The sequence below is a fragment of the Bombus bifarius genome, unplaced genomic scaffold (genome assembly GCF_011952205.1).
Source record: "Bombus bifarius isolate JDL3187 unplaced genomic scaffold, Bbif_JDL3187 scf7180000009161_frag, whole genome shotgun sequence".
In the NCBI taxonomy this organism is placed as follows: Eukaryota; Metazoa; Arthropoda; class Insecta; order Hymenoptera; family Apidae; genus Bombus; species Bombus bifarius.
The window spans coordinates 1-17,717 of NW_022884941.1; the positions used below are offsets into that span (position 1 = coordinate 1).

The window sequence follows — 17,717 nt, forward strand, 5'->3', positions numbered from 1 at the left end:
AACAATAATCTCTGTTATACTCTGCATAATTGTGTTCTACTTTATTTAGCTACTTTAGTTAAATTAGGAAAGATGAGATTTAAGAAACAGAACTTCTTTAAATTTTAAGCTTACAGGGCTTTATTTCTGGCCAGACGTCCTTTTTGATACGTTCATCTTCAAATGGAATACTAGCATAGCTGAAGAAGAACGGATTGGTTCTGCCAATGCCGTAACTGGGAAGTAAGTCAATTTATAGAGCGGCATCTTCCTGGAAGTATAATATATACAAAGTAAAAACGAAGAATCATTGATGACAAGAATTATATTATTACAAATTATGAAGTATAAGACAATTTAAGTAAAAAGCATCAACTACTAACTACTCGCATAGCTATTTGTATCTTTATATTTTAATATAGCTTAGATATAAAAAGAATATTATTTTTGGATGTAATAATGTATAAACTTGCGCCAAATATTATAACAAAATATTGCACTTTCTATTTAAGTAGGATAGACATATTACCGGCAGCATATCTTTTTTCTATAGCAATGAAATTGTTTATAAAAAAGTTTATAAGAAAACTATCAATTAATGCAAACAACGCACTTCAAAATATTAATTACATTCGCGCGATTCGTTATCTCTAGTATTAATTTAACCATATGGTTCTATACACCCAAGACCCTCTAACAGTAATTTAGTACCATTACTAGTCGTATGTACAATGTATGTTTGTATGCAACTTTCGTAACTACAAAACATTCAGCAGTGATTATATATTTTTCCAAACATAAGAAACATTTTCTAATTGCATACTTAAATTTATCGATCAATTATGAACATATGATAACATTTATTTCTTTCAACTACTAATTTTCAAATCCTCTGCTGTTCCGTTAATTGAACGACGCGCCGACTTTTCGTACAAGTATCTTGTATCTTATCTGTATTATTTAGTTATCAATAAAGAAGAAACATTTTCTAATTGTATATTTAAATTTATCGATCAATTATGAACATGTAATAACATTTATTTCTTTCAACTACTAATTTTTAAATCATCTGCTGTTCGGTTAATTGAAGGATGTCGGCTTTCTGTAGAAGTATTTCATATTTATTATTTAATTATGAATAAGGAAAAAACATACAAAATATAGTTTTTAAACGGTTTATTATTTATAAAGAGAAACTTTGACTCAGGATATATATACTATATATATACTATTTACTTACAATTTTTTTTTTAAGACTTCAAAGTCGAAACAAGCACAGGAAATTTCCAAGCCGGTTAACAGAAACTTGAATGAGACAAAAATAACCTTTAGATCTCTATATGTTCTTCTTCCCCCCTGTTGCTTCCACGTAACTCTTATCCTATTGGTGGAGCTGTGCTGATATGTGAAATTATGACTACATAAAAACATCCGGAAAGACTCATTGAATGATTTTATAGTTTAAGGTTAATAAATTTCCATAAATTAAAGTTGAAAATTTATGAGAACATGTTTTCTGTAACAAAACTTAGTAAAAACAAACTAGTAAGGTTTATAGATTCTTTAATGATTATGTATGTATTCATAAACTAATTCGATAAACATCGTTCGATAAAACGACGAACAACACACAACATTGAAGCGCGAAATTTCAAATTCAATGAAAGATAAATAACAAATATTGCGAACAAATGATATTAAATTTACAATAATCTCATGTAAGAAAAAATAAAAGGGATAAAAGTAGTACAGAAGATAGAAAAATCTATAAAACTGGTGGCTGGGAAATAGAAAATATATAAATTTATGTTATTAGAGTTTAGTACTTCTGTCGATCAATGTGTTACGACCGTTCGCGGAGAGACGCAGTCGCAGTAGCGAGAGGCGTAAATTCTCGCTACGATTCGGTGAATCGACGCCGCGAAGTAGTCGTTCCCCTGTTTCGGTTAAGATAAGAGGTGGTTAAATGAATATGACACAGTATAGTAAGTTATATTTCACCGTTTATTCCAACAACTTATAACGAAGGCAGTTACGCTGGTGCGTATGTACGAGATTTTTTTTTTTTTATTTATTTGTTGAAATTACAATCAATTCTCGCGTTGAGAATATGTACGAGATGAATGAGTGACTGATCTGTGGGTGTGTCCTACCCGGTGGAAGGATATTGACCGTTCGAAGGATGTGAAATCAGAACTGTCTTGGGAGACGATGCTGTCTCGGAGGAAAGCTAAGGATGGGTGTGTCTAGCGCACGGGACCATCGGATTTGTTGGTGACGATTTTAGTTAGGAGAGTGAAGGAAGTGGCTTCGTTGTTAATTGGTTAACGAAGGGTCTTAACCGCCCTCGAGAGAAAGTGGTTAGTGGGAGGAAAGTTGCAGCATACGTGAGAAAAACTAACTTTCCCTTGTCCAGTCGGGGTAGACAATAGTCTTTAGAAATTCTTCGGAAACAGACGTTTGTTTGGTTTGAAGGACCTTTTCTAGGAAATCTATGAGATTTATGGAAGGTACTTGAAACTATGGAGGATACGCTGCGAGTATCCGGTGACATCTGGTTGCCATATTGCTCGCGGTGCGACGTAACAAAATGGAATAGAAAGATTATACCACAGACGAAATTATACTTTATACTTTATTATACTTTATACTTTATTATACTTTATACTTTATTATTACATTACATCAATTGACATCTTTGGAATTACAACGATTCGATACACATTTTAACTAAATATTTTGCAATGAAACACGTATTATTAAACAACATAATCATACTAAATTAATTTAATGTGACTATTTATTATTATTATATAATAACACAGTGATGAAAGAAATAAACTGGTCAAGTAATCTAAGGAACGATAATACGTATCTATGTCAGTGACGGTGAGAAAAATTCAGATATCTGTACTTAAGTGATTACACTTATAAGTATCATTATATATTATATAAATATGATATTTCGAATGGTATCATTTATCACTCATTAAACAAGAGTGTCATATCCAGAGAAATGATTTTACATATCTTAATCTTTGCTTTGATTACGATAGTAATAATTTCTATCAAACTTGATGAGGAAGATACATGAATAATTATCTTAAAGGTGAAAATCTTGGCAAATTCATTTGTACATAAACTAACAGGAATGAATTTTAAAGATACACTCTGCTCTCAACAATTAAAGCTGTCTTGTCGCAACAAAGTTTCAATAATTTTTTATGGACAACATGGCCCAGTTTGCACAAAGACTAAAAATTTTAACATTAAATTTGGATAAAAAATCTTACGGTAGAAGGAATGATATATCCTTCATTTTCGCCAATAATCTGGTCGAATTTAGTCAAGTAAAATGGTATTGTTTCGTTCAAAAGTTGATTCTTCCTCGCTTCCTTCTTTTCAGGATTCTCCTCCATGCGATAGTAGCAGATAGCTGAAACCAACCGTTACGTTCATTTGTGTTTTTCCCCCCAAACGAAGAGAAAATAAGTTGTGAAAGAAGGAGTAGCCTCTCATAGTTCCTACAATTTCTTCATTCTCTTTGCTTTCTTCAATATTGCCTCAACAAGTTCCTGTGGTTCACGATACTTGAAATATATACAATGTTACCAGCGTGGAAATTGTCTTGGAAACTTGGAAAATCTTTCAAGAGGAACAACATTGCTAACTGAGATTCGAGAAAGGAAAGGTAAGTAAATCCTTGCTTCTACTTAGAGCTTTTTTATTTACTTCTGACGAGTAAAGTACTGTTATTAAAATTTGATTAAAAGTACCAAGAATGTCGAGATATAAACAACCATTTGTGGAAAGGTCAGGAGAAGCAGAATTATCGAATAAACGTTATATAACTCTTAGTGATTAAGTAAGAGAAGAGAAACGAGAAAAAAGTCTTTTATCTAGGTCTTAATAAAGTATACTATATTTATCTCCATATCAAGAATAACAACAAGATATAAACAGTCTTCTAGAAATTGAGTAAATATTACATAATTACATCTTGAGCAATATTTTGCGTCTTAGCTTTTGCTTAAACATTATGATAATCTTAAATATCTGTAAATTCTTCACAGACTCTTTGCATCTTCTATACAGGTATCTCATGATCATGTGATAACACACAGGAAGAAAAAATAGAGGAAAAAACAGCGTAAAAAAAAGTTGCGTAGGAGTATCGTCGCACTACATCATTCGACAATTGATGCACGTCATGGCGATCGTCACGGTTTAAAGCAGGCCATCAAAAACACGTTTGTTATCGTACGGAAAAATCTGCGACGTTCCAGCTGTTCAGGTGCATCGAATTGTGAATCATCGGCGGTACGAAGCAAGGCGAGGGGCGTAAATAGAGAAAGAAGAGAAGAGAAGGATTCGCATAAATGATAAAATATAATCGTTCGTTCCTCGTCGATGGCGGATGGATGGCTTTAATCGTGGACGATATCGATACGATTATATTTTATACATTTGAAACAAATATAAAAGACAAGCAAAAACCAGAGATACGATCGTTATGATATTATTCAATCGGTAGCCTATTTACCTCGTTTATTGTTCACCTTCTCTGTCTAGTAATAATTTTTCGATTCGACTGGCGTGACGTTACGTTGGCGGTGTAAAGACACGATTTTTGGAAGCCATCGAATTCGTGATGTCGATAGAAATCTTCAGTTGGAATCGTTGTATCATAACGTAGTCTGCTTATTGTCGATAAGAATTTACTAAACTAAAAGTGACTACTAAAAGTTTCTATCCTCTAAATTCTATCTACGATTCTATAATCTAAAAACTGACTTTTGCAAACAAACTGTAACATTCGCTTAACGGAAAGACATACGTATCTTGTTTGTACTCGTCTTTTCACAATGAATTCTTGAACGTCTGTCTCTGTGGTGAGACAAATGCAAAGTCATCTCATCAGTTACTCACCTTGCTTCAAATCTCCAAGAGTATCGACGAGCACGTCGCATATCATCGCATCCCATTCGTTCTTTCCCATTAGATCGTACTTCCTCGCCAAGTATCGCGCCACAGCGTTACTCTGCGCTACCGGTTTCCCGTCTATCTCCAGCGCAGGCAGCTTTTTATAAGGCATTGCTAAGAACAAACATGGCTCATATGAACACTGTGTAGAGGGAAACGATCGATAGGAAATCACAACACAGCTTCCGAGGCCGTTGCGTTCTTGTGAATAGATGAATCGAAATCATTTCGGTTTTAATCAACATGGCCTAGTAAAGAAATACAGAAATGTCTTCTTTCTCCTTTTTTTCTTTTCTTACGATTACGATGGACAGGGTATCGCGTGTTTTTGACTGTTGGGAAGAACCTAAAGTTTTTAAAATCAAGGATAAAAGATAATACCAGACACGGAAAAAATATTAGAAAATGTACACGGTTCTTGTAATGAAAATTGAAATGCAAGGAATATAAATCGAATGTCTATTGCGAACGTAATTTTGTGTTTTACACCGACAGGATTGATTTACAGACTTACGTTGATTTTTTGTTTCTCTATTTGCAAGCGACATATAAGATTATATCGAAGACTATGCTGCGTAAAACTTTTATTATACCATTTACGATAGAAATGTCGCAACAGAAGATCGAATTTTATGTCTGCTTTGTTCTTTCGACTTTTTAGCTATGTTCTTGTTCATTTCCGAACTGATTTCAATTTTTTATCCTTTTTTTCCGACAAGTCCTAAAAAGTTTTTAAATTAACGAGAAACGTAGAAGTATTTTTGTATTCCTATTTTAAGTCACCTATTTACGGTTTTCTCAAAATATTCGAAATGCTTCGATTCATTGAAAACAATAAAGATTGCAACACAAAAATTCGAGAATCGTAAGTGAATTAAGTTGGTATTCGATAAACACGATATTACGGAAGCAAAACTTAATGAAAAGTTCGACTTTATTCCGTATGAAATTTTACTTTAAGTAAGTTTAGCCTGCACGTGAAACGAAAGTTTTATATACAGAAAAGTTTGAGTAAATGGTAGATACCTGAGAGTTGAACGATGAAAGTAAAAATCGATTCTTCACGCTTACAATCCTTGTATTCAGGCCAGAGTTCTTCGGGGATCCTCTCGTCGGTATACTCGATGCCAGTATATGCAAATATGTACCGTATATGTTCGGCACGACCACGGGCATTGAAGTAGATTAGTTTGTAGGTATGTTCGTCGCTCATTTTCCTTGCTCTGTCAACTTATCGAGAAAAATGTTACAATTAACTCGTGTAATTAACAGACTGTGTGCGTGTTTGTGCGTAGAGAGAACAATTTATTTATAGATGGAATAATTCGTATAATACGCAAAATAAATCATTTAGAAGGCTGGAATATGTGTTTTTGAAACAATTAATTATGTCGAAAAATATTTCAAACGAGATATAATTATGAAAAAAATAATAATTAAATGTATGTAAATGTATGTAATAATAGTTAAATGTATGTAAATGTAATAATTAAATGTAATTAGTTGTGAAAAAAATAATAATAAAAAGTAAATAAATGTAAAAAAGGAATTAAATGTAATTAGTTTCTTTATACGCACGCGATATTATTGGCGATATATGACGGTCAACTTTATTTTTTTAAATAGATATATTTGTACGTATATTTTTAGATATAAATACATATATTATATAGATATAATAGTATATATAATATATATAATAATATATATGTCGAGTCTGAATCTCCGAGTCCGAGCTCGAGGCGCCCTCCCGGGGAGGGCTCGCGGGAGGTAGCGGTTCTGCGTTGAAGTTCTCCATCGTCCGGTCGCGCGTGGGGTACCTTTATTGTCGATAGTTACACTAGTGACGAGGGCCTCAGGCTTGATAACGAATCCGCGGCCAACGGGAGGACTATCGTATAAAAAGCAACAGGATACACGAAATAATATAATTCTAACTAGGACAACATAAACGCAAGAAGTGTTGATATTGAAAAAAATATTTAATTTTGTATATAAATATTTTCATATTTAAAAAAGTTTCCGGAAGCAGGAAGATTTACAAACAAATAATATCATAAACCGAATGTTTCATGATCCTTTTCTAATTAGAGTGTGTGACAGCATGTGAGAACGTTTCTTAAAAATATGACTTATTGCAATTACTTAATCGCAATTATAAACGATTAAGACCTTCTCACAACGAGGCAATCTATCCAAAGTATAAAACTCGTTATACTTGATGAGAAAACAAATCTCTACTTAGGTTTCATTTCGTTTCATCGCGTTCATAAAAAGTGAATTTGTATGAACACATCGTGCAATTTAGTAATTAGGACCGTTGATCTCGCTGCAACATAGATGGATAGAAAAAAGCCATTTAAAATGATACAACGTCGGGAAGACAATTATGAAAATTATAAATGGAACACAAGATAAAATTGTTTAAGATTAATTCTTCTTTTTTTTTTTTTTTTAATCGCGAGTGTTTGCAAACGAAGTTTCAATCTGTTTACAATGATAGCAATGAGAGGAGGATGTCTATGAAAGTTATAAATGCGATATTGAATAACATTTCTGCGAGTGGGTTTGTTTTTCGTTACAAATGTTTTTTAAACGAATCTGCAATCTGTTGGAAACAACGGAACAGTAACGGGACGACTGATAGGGAAATAAAAAAGATCGCGTTTTATTTGAACAGACAAATCTTTGAAATCTATTCGAAAGTCTATTTGAAATGGTACGAGCTCGAAAAGAACGGTGAATACTATAGAAGAAGGATTAATTAAAATTCTTATTAATCTGTACGCTTTGTATATTAAATACCTTGATCGATGCCAAGATAACAAATTATTATACAAAACAGTGAAGTATCCACGTCTGACATTAATATTGAGTATTACCATTACTGTAATTTAATTTTTAACCGATCCTGAAAATTCCTTAGAACGTAAAAAGTATAAAATGTTACTGTGCATTTAAAGATTAAATGCACTGTAATTTAGAAACAGTTATGAAGCGGAAACAAATAATTTATTCAGAATAAGAATTCTACGTAATCATATTAAAAAAAAAGAACGTACTTAAAACGCGTTTAAACTCCAAATATGTAAAGACAATAAGGGAAAAAAATTAAACGAAGAATCGTATTTTTTGTAAATTCACACAAGATTTTATCTAAAAACAAATTAAGATTTTTTGAAGAACGTACAAGACGGAACACGAACAATAAAAAAAGGGATGTTAAATACAAAAAATAGATTGAAATTTAGATTATGAAATATAAAAAAAATGATATTGCATAATTTACAATTATTTTCGATAGCTTACGTCAGTATGTTGGAGTGTAAACTATAAAATATTCAAAAACTGATACCATTCAGACATAATTTAGAAAAACAATAAATTGCGGAAACCGATAGTTAAAACTCGATACGATCGATACTCCAAAGCTCTAATCCTAATAATTACTCAGCAATAATAACCGATAATTCATGTTGATTAATGTTTGAACTCCGTTTTTTTCTGTATGTGTATACAAATTTTGTACAGTTTGATAAAGCGAAATTAAATTATCATCCTTTTGTACTACTTCAAACATTGAGATTTGTCATCTTCAAGGTCGATCACACATAGTTTCAGATTGCGGAATTGCAAGGGTAATTAATTTTGCAATCGGTTTTCCTTTGATATAGATGTGAATACAAATAGCCATTGATTGACAATATACCGAAGCAATTCTAGTTTAATTTGAAGTCATCGATCCTTTGATATTTTTGGAAGAATAGTAAAAGTACAGAGAAAACAAGAAAAAATGGCGTTAACTAAAAGATAGCTCCAATGTATGTCATAAATATTATCTATATATCATTTGTAAGATGTAAGTGACCAAGATATCGAATTATACAAAAATTGTATGTAATGATTAATACTTGAACGTTACTTACATTTATGTACATGAAAATTTGATCTTTTATTAACTAAGTTATTGATCGACAAAATGACTTCCTACATAATTCTCCGCCTGAACTGAAATGCATATTTTTTTTTACGCAAGCCTTATGTGTAGCTAGCAACGAGCAAACAGATTAATTACTTTACACACGGTCGTATCTTGTTTGCTGTAGGCGAGTTCTCTCGTGTAATCAACGAAGTACTCAACTTTAAAGCGATAACAGAAGAACATTATTGTATCGATAAAAATCATGCTTTTTTCAAAGAAATATGTAACTCGTATTTTTTTTAAAGCAACCCTCATAACGTATTGAATAAAATAATCATACATTTTTTTTTGTTCAACATTTGTAAAATACGATATTATCAAGATCACCAAGCAGGTAATCTTCAATTCTTAATTAATATAATAAAAAACATAATTAATGATTGTTTGATGGTTTTATTATTATCTCTATAATACAAAAGCACAACATCGTGTCAACAGTTTATATAGTTCGTATGTTTCTGTAGGAATACACAAATAATAGTTCTCTATCACAACGTAATCTAAAGGGAAAACCCTAACTAAATGACAAAAATATCGGTAATAACTGGAACTAATGAATGTTAAAAGCAATCAGTATATTCCATACAAACTTCCATCAACACGATTCGTTCTTCATTCTCTCAACACACTAAGACCGCAATCTTTAAACGCTTATAAAACCATAAGCAATCGTGAAGTTTAGAATTCGCTAACTGGGCGTCTCTCAATCCAGTTTTTGATCTTGGGCAGAAGGAGGACCTTTTTCTCCAGCAGCTTCAGATTCTCGTAATTCTCGATCAGATCAGACTTGTACATAAAGTTCAAATAATCGAGCAGAGCAACGAATGTTAAATCAGCCCAAGAGAGAGTACCATCGTAGAAGTAGCCGTCATTTTCCTTCACTTGCTGGTCCAAACGTTCTAAAATGAACGGCAGCGTCTCTTCAGCAGCCTTGCGTTTTGCAGCTTTGACCTTCTCGTCCTCCTCATAGTGGAAGGCGGCAATTTCTGAAAATTTGTTTTCAGTTAAATACTATTCGCTAATGTTATACTAATTTGAATACAGTGTTGTGCGAAATTTAAATGATACTGAAGATAGAATTACAATCCTTTTTAATCCTTTGTCTTGTATTGTTGACATACGTGTATCGTTCGATTAAATCAAATATTAAATCGGATTTCAACTAATAAATACCTGAACAGATATGTACTATCTGTTATCAAGATTCTCATAAGATTTATGCAAAACAGCACTGGATACTCACTATGACGAATATCATGAATAGTATCAACAGTGGCATCAATATGAAGATTTGCCCAGTCAGTCTTTCCAGTTAAGTCATATTGTTTGGCTAAGAAACGGCAAATAGCTGTAGACTGAGCAACCTTCCTTCTATCAGCTACGAGCATAGGAAGCAGGCCATAAGGAGTCACTAAAAACATACAACTAATAGAATCAAAGATTCTATCGAACAAACAGATTATGATGCTTCTTAAATATCTAGCTTCCTGTTATCTGTTTTGGAAAGATATAATTTAATTTATTGATAATTTATCAGCAAACGAAGGGCATTGTCTCCTTAACAATACCTATTGTTCTCCCACATATCTTATAGAGCAGTTCGCTGTGGAGTGCCGAAGCGTGCAGACGTGTCTCTAGTGCCCAGCGTAGTCCGAAAACAACACGTGTCGCCCAACCGTCGAAAGTGAACACAGCTAAGTGTCCCTTACCCTTTAGGGAGAAGAAAATCCCACGCACCTAACCCCAACCGAATACTAGCCTCACAGCCTCACGACTAGTTGTTCATTCCGAATTAACTAGCTCGATGATGGCCCAACAACCGCGACCAGGCTCTCCGGAGCAGACTCGCAGCTACCCCGAGCTACCCCCCCCCCCCGTGGCAGAAGTGTAGCAGAACTCACCGCTCTAACGACGCTAATACTACAAAGAAAAGGAAAATAGAAACAGCAACGCAAATAAACACACACAACAGATTCGCCGTATTGGAATCCTCAAACGACGCCATGGAAATCGTAGAAGCGCCACCAAACCAACACTCACAGAGAATCCCCCCTCCCCCACCAATATTTGTGGACGACGTCATTGACATACAGACAATGACCAGGTCCCTAGAGAGAGATACCAGCAAGGAGGAATATAACCTTAAGATAAGCAACAATAGAGTAAAAATACTGCCGACGAACCCAGAAGCTTACAGAAAACTCACCAAGACACTCAGGACCCTGAACGCCAACTTCCACACCTACCAACTCAAACAGGAAAGGCCTTTCCGGGTGGTCCTACGAAACATACACCACTCAGCAGACATAGACGAACTCAAATACGAACTCTCAAAACTCGGCCACGAAGTCATCAACGTAAGTAATATAAGGCATAGAGTCTCGAAAGACCCGTTATCCTTATTCTTCCTAGACATTAAACAAAAGCCGAACAATAAGGAAATCTACAACATCAGTCGCCTAATGAACGCGATAGTAAAGATCGAACCACCGCTCGTGAAAAAAGAAATAGTGCAATGCAAAAGGTGCCAAAGGTACGGTCATACGCAGAAATACTGCAACCATACTTTCCGCTGCGTTAAATGCGCAGGCACTCACTCCACTGACCAGTGCGCCAAATCACCGGAAACTCCAGCGAAATGCATCCACTGCCAAGGGGACCACCCTGCCAACTACAAAGGCTGCCCAGCATATAAAACACTATACACGAACAGGTACCCTAAGCTCAGAGCAAAAGAGGTATCCAACCAAACACCCAGCCCGCCGAAATTCACGACTACCCCAACCCCCTCAACCAACCAAACACCCAGTCCTACCAAATTCATCTCCACCTCAACCTCCTATGCACAAGCAGTACAAGGCATCCAAAATAACCCGAACAGCCAAAGGAACCTTCCCCAAAACAGTGTCCCCAACCCACCTAACACAGACAACTCCTCAAGGCTTGAAAAGCTAATAGAGAAACAATCAGAGCAAATAAATCACTTGCTATCGCTACTAACACTCATCGTGGAAAAATTAGCACGCCCCGGCTCAAAATAAAACCAAGGCGCATAGCACTCTGGAACGCCAACGGTCTAGCGTAACACAAACTTGAACTAGAACTCTTCTTAAAACACCAGCAAATCGACGTAATGCTCGTATCGGAAACCCACTTCACCGTCAAGAGCTACCTGAAAATAAATGGTTACAAATTCTACCATACCCAACACCCCAGCGGAAAGGCCCACGGTGGCACCGGAATAATAATCAAAGCAAGTATTAAGCACTACGAACTTCCATCATTCCAGAAAGACTACCTCCAAGCAACAAACGTAGCAATAGAAGACTGTCATGGCTCAATCACCACCTCAGCAGTATACTGCCCTCCCAGACACTCCATCGCCAAAGAAGACTTTGATAACTTCCTGGACACCCTGGGCAATAGATTCATAGTTGGAGGAGACTATAACGCCAAGCACACCAAATGGGGCAGCAGACTGGTTACAGCAAGAGGCAAAAACCTCTTAAACAGCATAATAAACAACAACCTCAACTACCTCACCACATACGAACACACATACTGGCCAACTGACACCAACAAAATACCCGACCTTCTCGACTTCTTCATAACTAAAAATATCCCATCAAGACACGTCCAGATCAACTCCTCGGCTGATCTCTCCTCTGATCATTCTCCCGTGATAGCAACAGTCAGTTCAACAATCATCGAGAATACACCTAACGGCTCCATTCACATCCAACACACCAACTGGCAGCTCTTCAGAGAAGTCTTTACACACTCAACCTCAGCCTTCACCCCACTAAAAACAAAGGAAGATATCGAAGCAGCCACGGAATACTTAAACACGAGCATAATAAACGCAATCCGCCTCACCACACCGACAAAGGCATCTAACAGCAAACAAGAATATCCCCAATACATACTAAAAAAAATAGCAGAAAAACGTAGACTAAGAAGAGTATGGCAGACCCATAGAACACCGGAGGACAAACGCAAACTTAACAACGCAACTAGGAAGCTATCCAGAACCTTAAAAATCTATAAAAACGACTGCTTCCATAAATACCTCGCCAGCTTATCCCCCACAGCCGACGCCAACTACTCACTATGGAAGGCCTCCAGGAAACTCACACGCCCCCCACAAATAATCCCACCTATCCGCCGTCCGCAAGGTGGATGGGCGCGAAGCCCTACAGAAAAAGCCGATCTGTTTGCTAAACACTTGTCAAAAGTATTCAAACCCCATTCCCCCAAAGCCGCCGCGGACGTTACCGAATACCTGCACACCCCCTTCCAAATGTCCCCTCCTATCGAACCCTTCTCCTCTGCAGAGACTATAGAAACAATCAGTCGCCTAAACCCCAAGAAAGCAGCGGGACACGACCTAATAAGCAATAAAGCAATCAAGGGACTTCCCACAAAAGGGATAGCACTCATCACATCGATTTTTAATGCTATCCTTCGCCTGGAACACTATCCTAAGGCCTGGAAAATCTCATTGATTACCCTCATCCCTAAACCCGGTAAACCGATATACGAAACCTGCTCCTATCGCCCAATCAGTCTTTTACCTACCCTGTCCAAACTATTCGAGAAGATGCTCACGAACCGACTCCTTCCAATCCTAGAGAACTTGAAAACACTCCCAGATCACCAATTCGGCTTCCGAAAACATCATTCTACAGTAGAGCAAATCCACCGCTTAACTCATACGATCAGCCAAACACTTGAAAAGAAAAAATATTGCTCAGCGGTTTTCCTAGACATCCAACAGGCATTCGACAAAGTATGGCATGAAGGGCTACTATACAAGATTAAAAAGATCCTACCTCACCCCTACTACTCCATCCTAAAATCTACCTAACCAATAGACAATTCATGGTTAAATGCCTAGACGCCACTTCCGCAACATTCCCAATAGAAGCCGGCATACCCCAAGGTAGTGTCCTCGGACCCATACTGTACTCCATCTACACTGCCGACCTACCCATATCAAACGATATAACAATAGCGACATTTGCAGACGACACAGCGCTATTAGCTACCCACGCAGACCCGGTAATAGCCTCATCCACTCTCCAGCGAAGTTTCGACTCCATGGAAAAGTGGTTTCACAAATGGGGCTTCAAAGTCAACGAAAAGAAATCCTCACATGTAACCTTCACGCTCCGAAAACAAACCTGCCCCCAGGTCACCATCAACAATGCAACAATCCCTAGCAGGGACACAGTCCGATACCTGGGCATGACCCTGGACAGGAGACTAACGTGGAAGACACACATCTCAGATAAAACGAAGCAACTAAAGGACAAACTAAAAAAACTCTATTGGCTCACGGGCCGACGCTCCAAACTAAACATACAGAATAAAATTACCCTCTACAAGACCGTAATAAAACCTGTCTGGACCTACGGAATCCAACTATGGGGAACAGCAAGTAACTCCAACATTGAAATACTCCAACGCTTTCAATCGAAAACGCTAAGATCCCTAATTGACGCACCTTGGTATGTAACCAATGAAACAATACACCGCGACCTCAAGATACCCACCGTCAAAGAGGAAATAGCAAAATATAGCGACAGATATAGCAAAAGAATCAACAAACACCGAAACCCCCTAATCACTGGACTACTCGATACGACGGACCAGATTCGCAGGCTGAAGAGGCACTACCCGCTAGACCTAAACGTTAGATTCATTTAATTATCCAAATTAAGCATTTGCACCTACTTATAATACTTATAAATTATACCTATCTATAATAAGTATTAACTTATTGTAAATAAACAGTCATGTCAGTGCGCTACGCCAGAAAAATTACTGAAAATTCTCAACGCGAGAATTGATTGTAATTTCAACAAATAAATAAAAAAAAAAATCTTATAGAGCAATGGAGAGTAAACAATAATCTCTGTTATACTCTGCATAATTGTGTTCTACTTTATTTAGCTACTTTAGTTAAATTAGGAAAGATGAGATTTAAGAAACAGAACTTCTTTAAATTTTAAGCTTACAGGGCTTTATTTCTGGCCAGACGTCCTTTTTGATACGTTCATCTTCAAATGGAAAACTAGCATAGCTGAAGAAGAACGGATTGGTTCTGCCAATGCCGTAACTGGGAAGTAAGTCAATTTATAGAGCGGCATCTTCCTGGAAGTATAATATATACAAAGTAAAAACGAAGAATCATTGATGACAAGAATTATATTACTACAAATTATGAAGTATAAGACAATTTAAGTAAAAAGCATCAACTACTAACTACTCGCATAGCTATTTGTATCTTTATATTTTAATATAGCTTAGATATAAAAAGAATATTATTTTTGGATGTAATAATGTATAAACTTGCGCCAAATATTATAACAAAATATTGCACTTTCTATTTAAGTAGGATAGACATATTACCGGCAGCATATCTTTTTTCTATAGCAATGAAATTGTTTATAAAAAAGTTTATAAGAAAACTATCAATTAATGCAAACAACGCACTTCAAAATATTAATTACATTCGCGCGATTCGTTATCTCTAGTATTAATTTAACCATATGGTTCTATACACCCAAGACCCTCTAACAGTAATTTAGTACTATTACTAGTCGTATGTACAATGTATGTTTGTATACAACTTTCGTAACTACAAAACATTCAGCAGTGATTATATATTTTTCCAAACATAAGAAACATTTTCTAATTGCATACTTAACTTTATCGATCAATTATGAACATATGATAACATTTATTTCTTTCAACTACTAATTTTCAAATCCTCTGCTGTTCCGTTAATTGAACGACGCGCCGACTTTTCGTACAAGTATCTTGTATCTTATCTGTATTATTTAGTTATCAATAAAGAAGAAACATTTGCCAATTGTATATTTAAATTTATCGATCAATTATGAACATGTAATAACATTTATTTCTTTCAACTACTAATTTTTAAATCATCTGATGTTCGGTTAATTGAAGGATGTCGGCTTTCTGTAGAAGTATTTCATATTTATTATTTAATTATGAATAAGGAAAAAACATACAAAATATAGTTTTTAAACGGTTTATTATTTATAAAGAGAAACTTTGACTCAGGATATATATACTATATATATACTATTTACTTACAATTTTTTTTTTAAGACTTCAAAGTCGAAACAAGCACAGGAAATTTCCAAGCCGGTTAACAGAAACTTGAATGAGACAAAAATAACCTTTAGATCTCTATATGTTCTTCTTCCCCCCTGTTGCTTCCACGTAACTCTTATCCTATTGGTGGAGCTGTGCTAATATGTGAAATTATGACTACATAAAAACATTCGGAAAGACTCATTGAATGATTTTATAGTTTAAGGTTAATAAATTTCCATAAATTAAAGTTGAAAATTTATGAGAACATGTTTTCTGTAACAAAACTTAGTAAAAACAAACTAGTAAGGTTTATAGATTCTTTAATGATTATGTATGTATTCATGAACTAGTTCGACAAACATCGTTCGATAAAACGTCGAACAACACACAACATTGAAGCGCGAAATTTCAAATTCAATGAAAGATAAATAACAAATATTGCGAACAAATGATATTAAATTTACAATAATCTCATGTAAGAAAAAATAAAAGGGATAAAAGTAGTACAGAAGATAGAAAAATCTATAAAACTGGTGGCTGGGAAATAGAAAATATATAAATTTATGTTATTAGAGTTTAGTACTTCTGTCGATCAAGGTGTTACGACCGTTCGCGGAGAGACGCAGTCGCAGTAGCGAGAGGCGTAAATTCTCGCTACGATTCGGTGAATCGACGCCGCGAAGTAGTCGTTCCCCTGTTTCGGTTAAGATAAGAGGTGGTTAAATGAATATGACACAGTATAGTAAGTTATATTTCACCGTTTATTCCAACAACTTATAACGAAGGCAGTTACGCTGGTGCGTATGTACGAGATTCTTTTTTTATTTATTTGTTGAAATTACAATCAATTCTCGCGTTGAGAATATGTACGAGATGAATGAGTGACTGATCTGTGGGTGTGTCCTACCCGGTGGAAGGATATTGACCGTTCGAAGGATGTGAAATCAGAACTGTCTTGGGAGACGATGCTGTCTCGGAGGAAAGCTAAGGATGGGTGTGTCTAGCGCACGGGACCATCGGATTTGTTGGTGACGATTTTAGTTAGGAGAGTGAAGGACGTGGCTTCGTTGTTAATTGGTTAACGAAGGGTCTTAACCGCCCTCGAGAGAAAGTGGTTAGTGGGAGGAAAGTTGCAGCATACGTGAGAAAAACTAACTTTCCCTTGTCCAGTCGGGGTAGACAATAGTCTTTAGAAATTCTTCGGAAACAGACGTTTGTTTGGTTTGAAGGACCTTTTCTAGGAAGTCTATGAGATTTATGGAAGGTACTTGAAACTATGGAGGATACGCTGCGAGTATCCGGTGACATCTGGTTGCCATATTGCTCGCGGTGCGACGTAACAAAATGGAATAGAAAGATTATACCACAGACGAAATTATACTTTATACTTTATTATACTTTATACTTTATTATACTTTATACTTTATTATTACATTACATCAATTGACATCTTTGGAATTACAACGATTCGATACACATTTTAACTAAATATTTTGCAATGAAACACGTATTATTAAACAACATAATCATACTGAATTAATTTAATGTGACTATTTATTATTATTATATAATAACACAGTGATGAAAGAAATAAACTGGTCAAGTAATCTAAGGAACGATAATACGTATCTATGTCAGTGACAGT

At 35.5% G+C, this 17,717-nt stretch overlaps 1 protein-coding gene, 1 long non-coding RNA gene and 1 pseudogene across 3 annotated transcripts; 1 reads left to right on the forward strand and 2 right to left on the reverse strand.

Moving 5' to 3' along the window:
* The first annotated feature begins 3,917 nt into the window (after nucleotides 1-3,917).
* Nucleotides 3,918-4,599, forward strand: LOC117214124. Of its 2 annotated transcripts, none has more exons than XR_004488791.1 (2): nucleotides 3,918-3,957; nucleotides 4,053-4,599. It is a non-coding gene; the product is annotated as an uncharacterized LOC117214124 (long non-coding RNA). The 2 variants fall into 2 exon arrangements; XR_004488790.1 differs by having other exon boundaries at nucleotides 3,919-3,957; nucleotides 4,075-4,599.
* Nucleotides 4,600-4,807: 208 nt separating this feature from the next.
* On the reverse strand, nucleotides 4,808-6,154 carry LOC117214123 (hematopoietic prostaglandin D synthase-like; the record flags this gene model as incomplete). Its single annotated transcript, XM_033459959.1, has 2 exons — nucleotides 4,808-5,076; nucleotides 6,034-6,154. Coding segments are annotated over 2 exons (297 nt in total), but the record flags the coding sequence as incomplete, so codon positions are not given.
* A 3,334-nt stretch (nucleotides 6,155-9,488) lies between these two features.
* On the reverse strand, nucleotides 9,489-16,077 carry LOC117214122 (annotated as a pseudogene).
* Nucleotides 16,078-17,717: the final 1,640 nt, after the last annotated feature.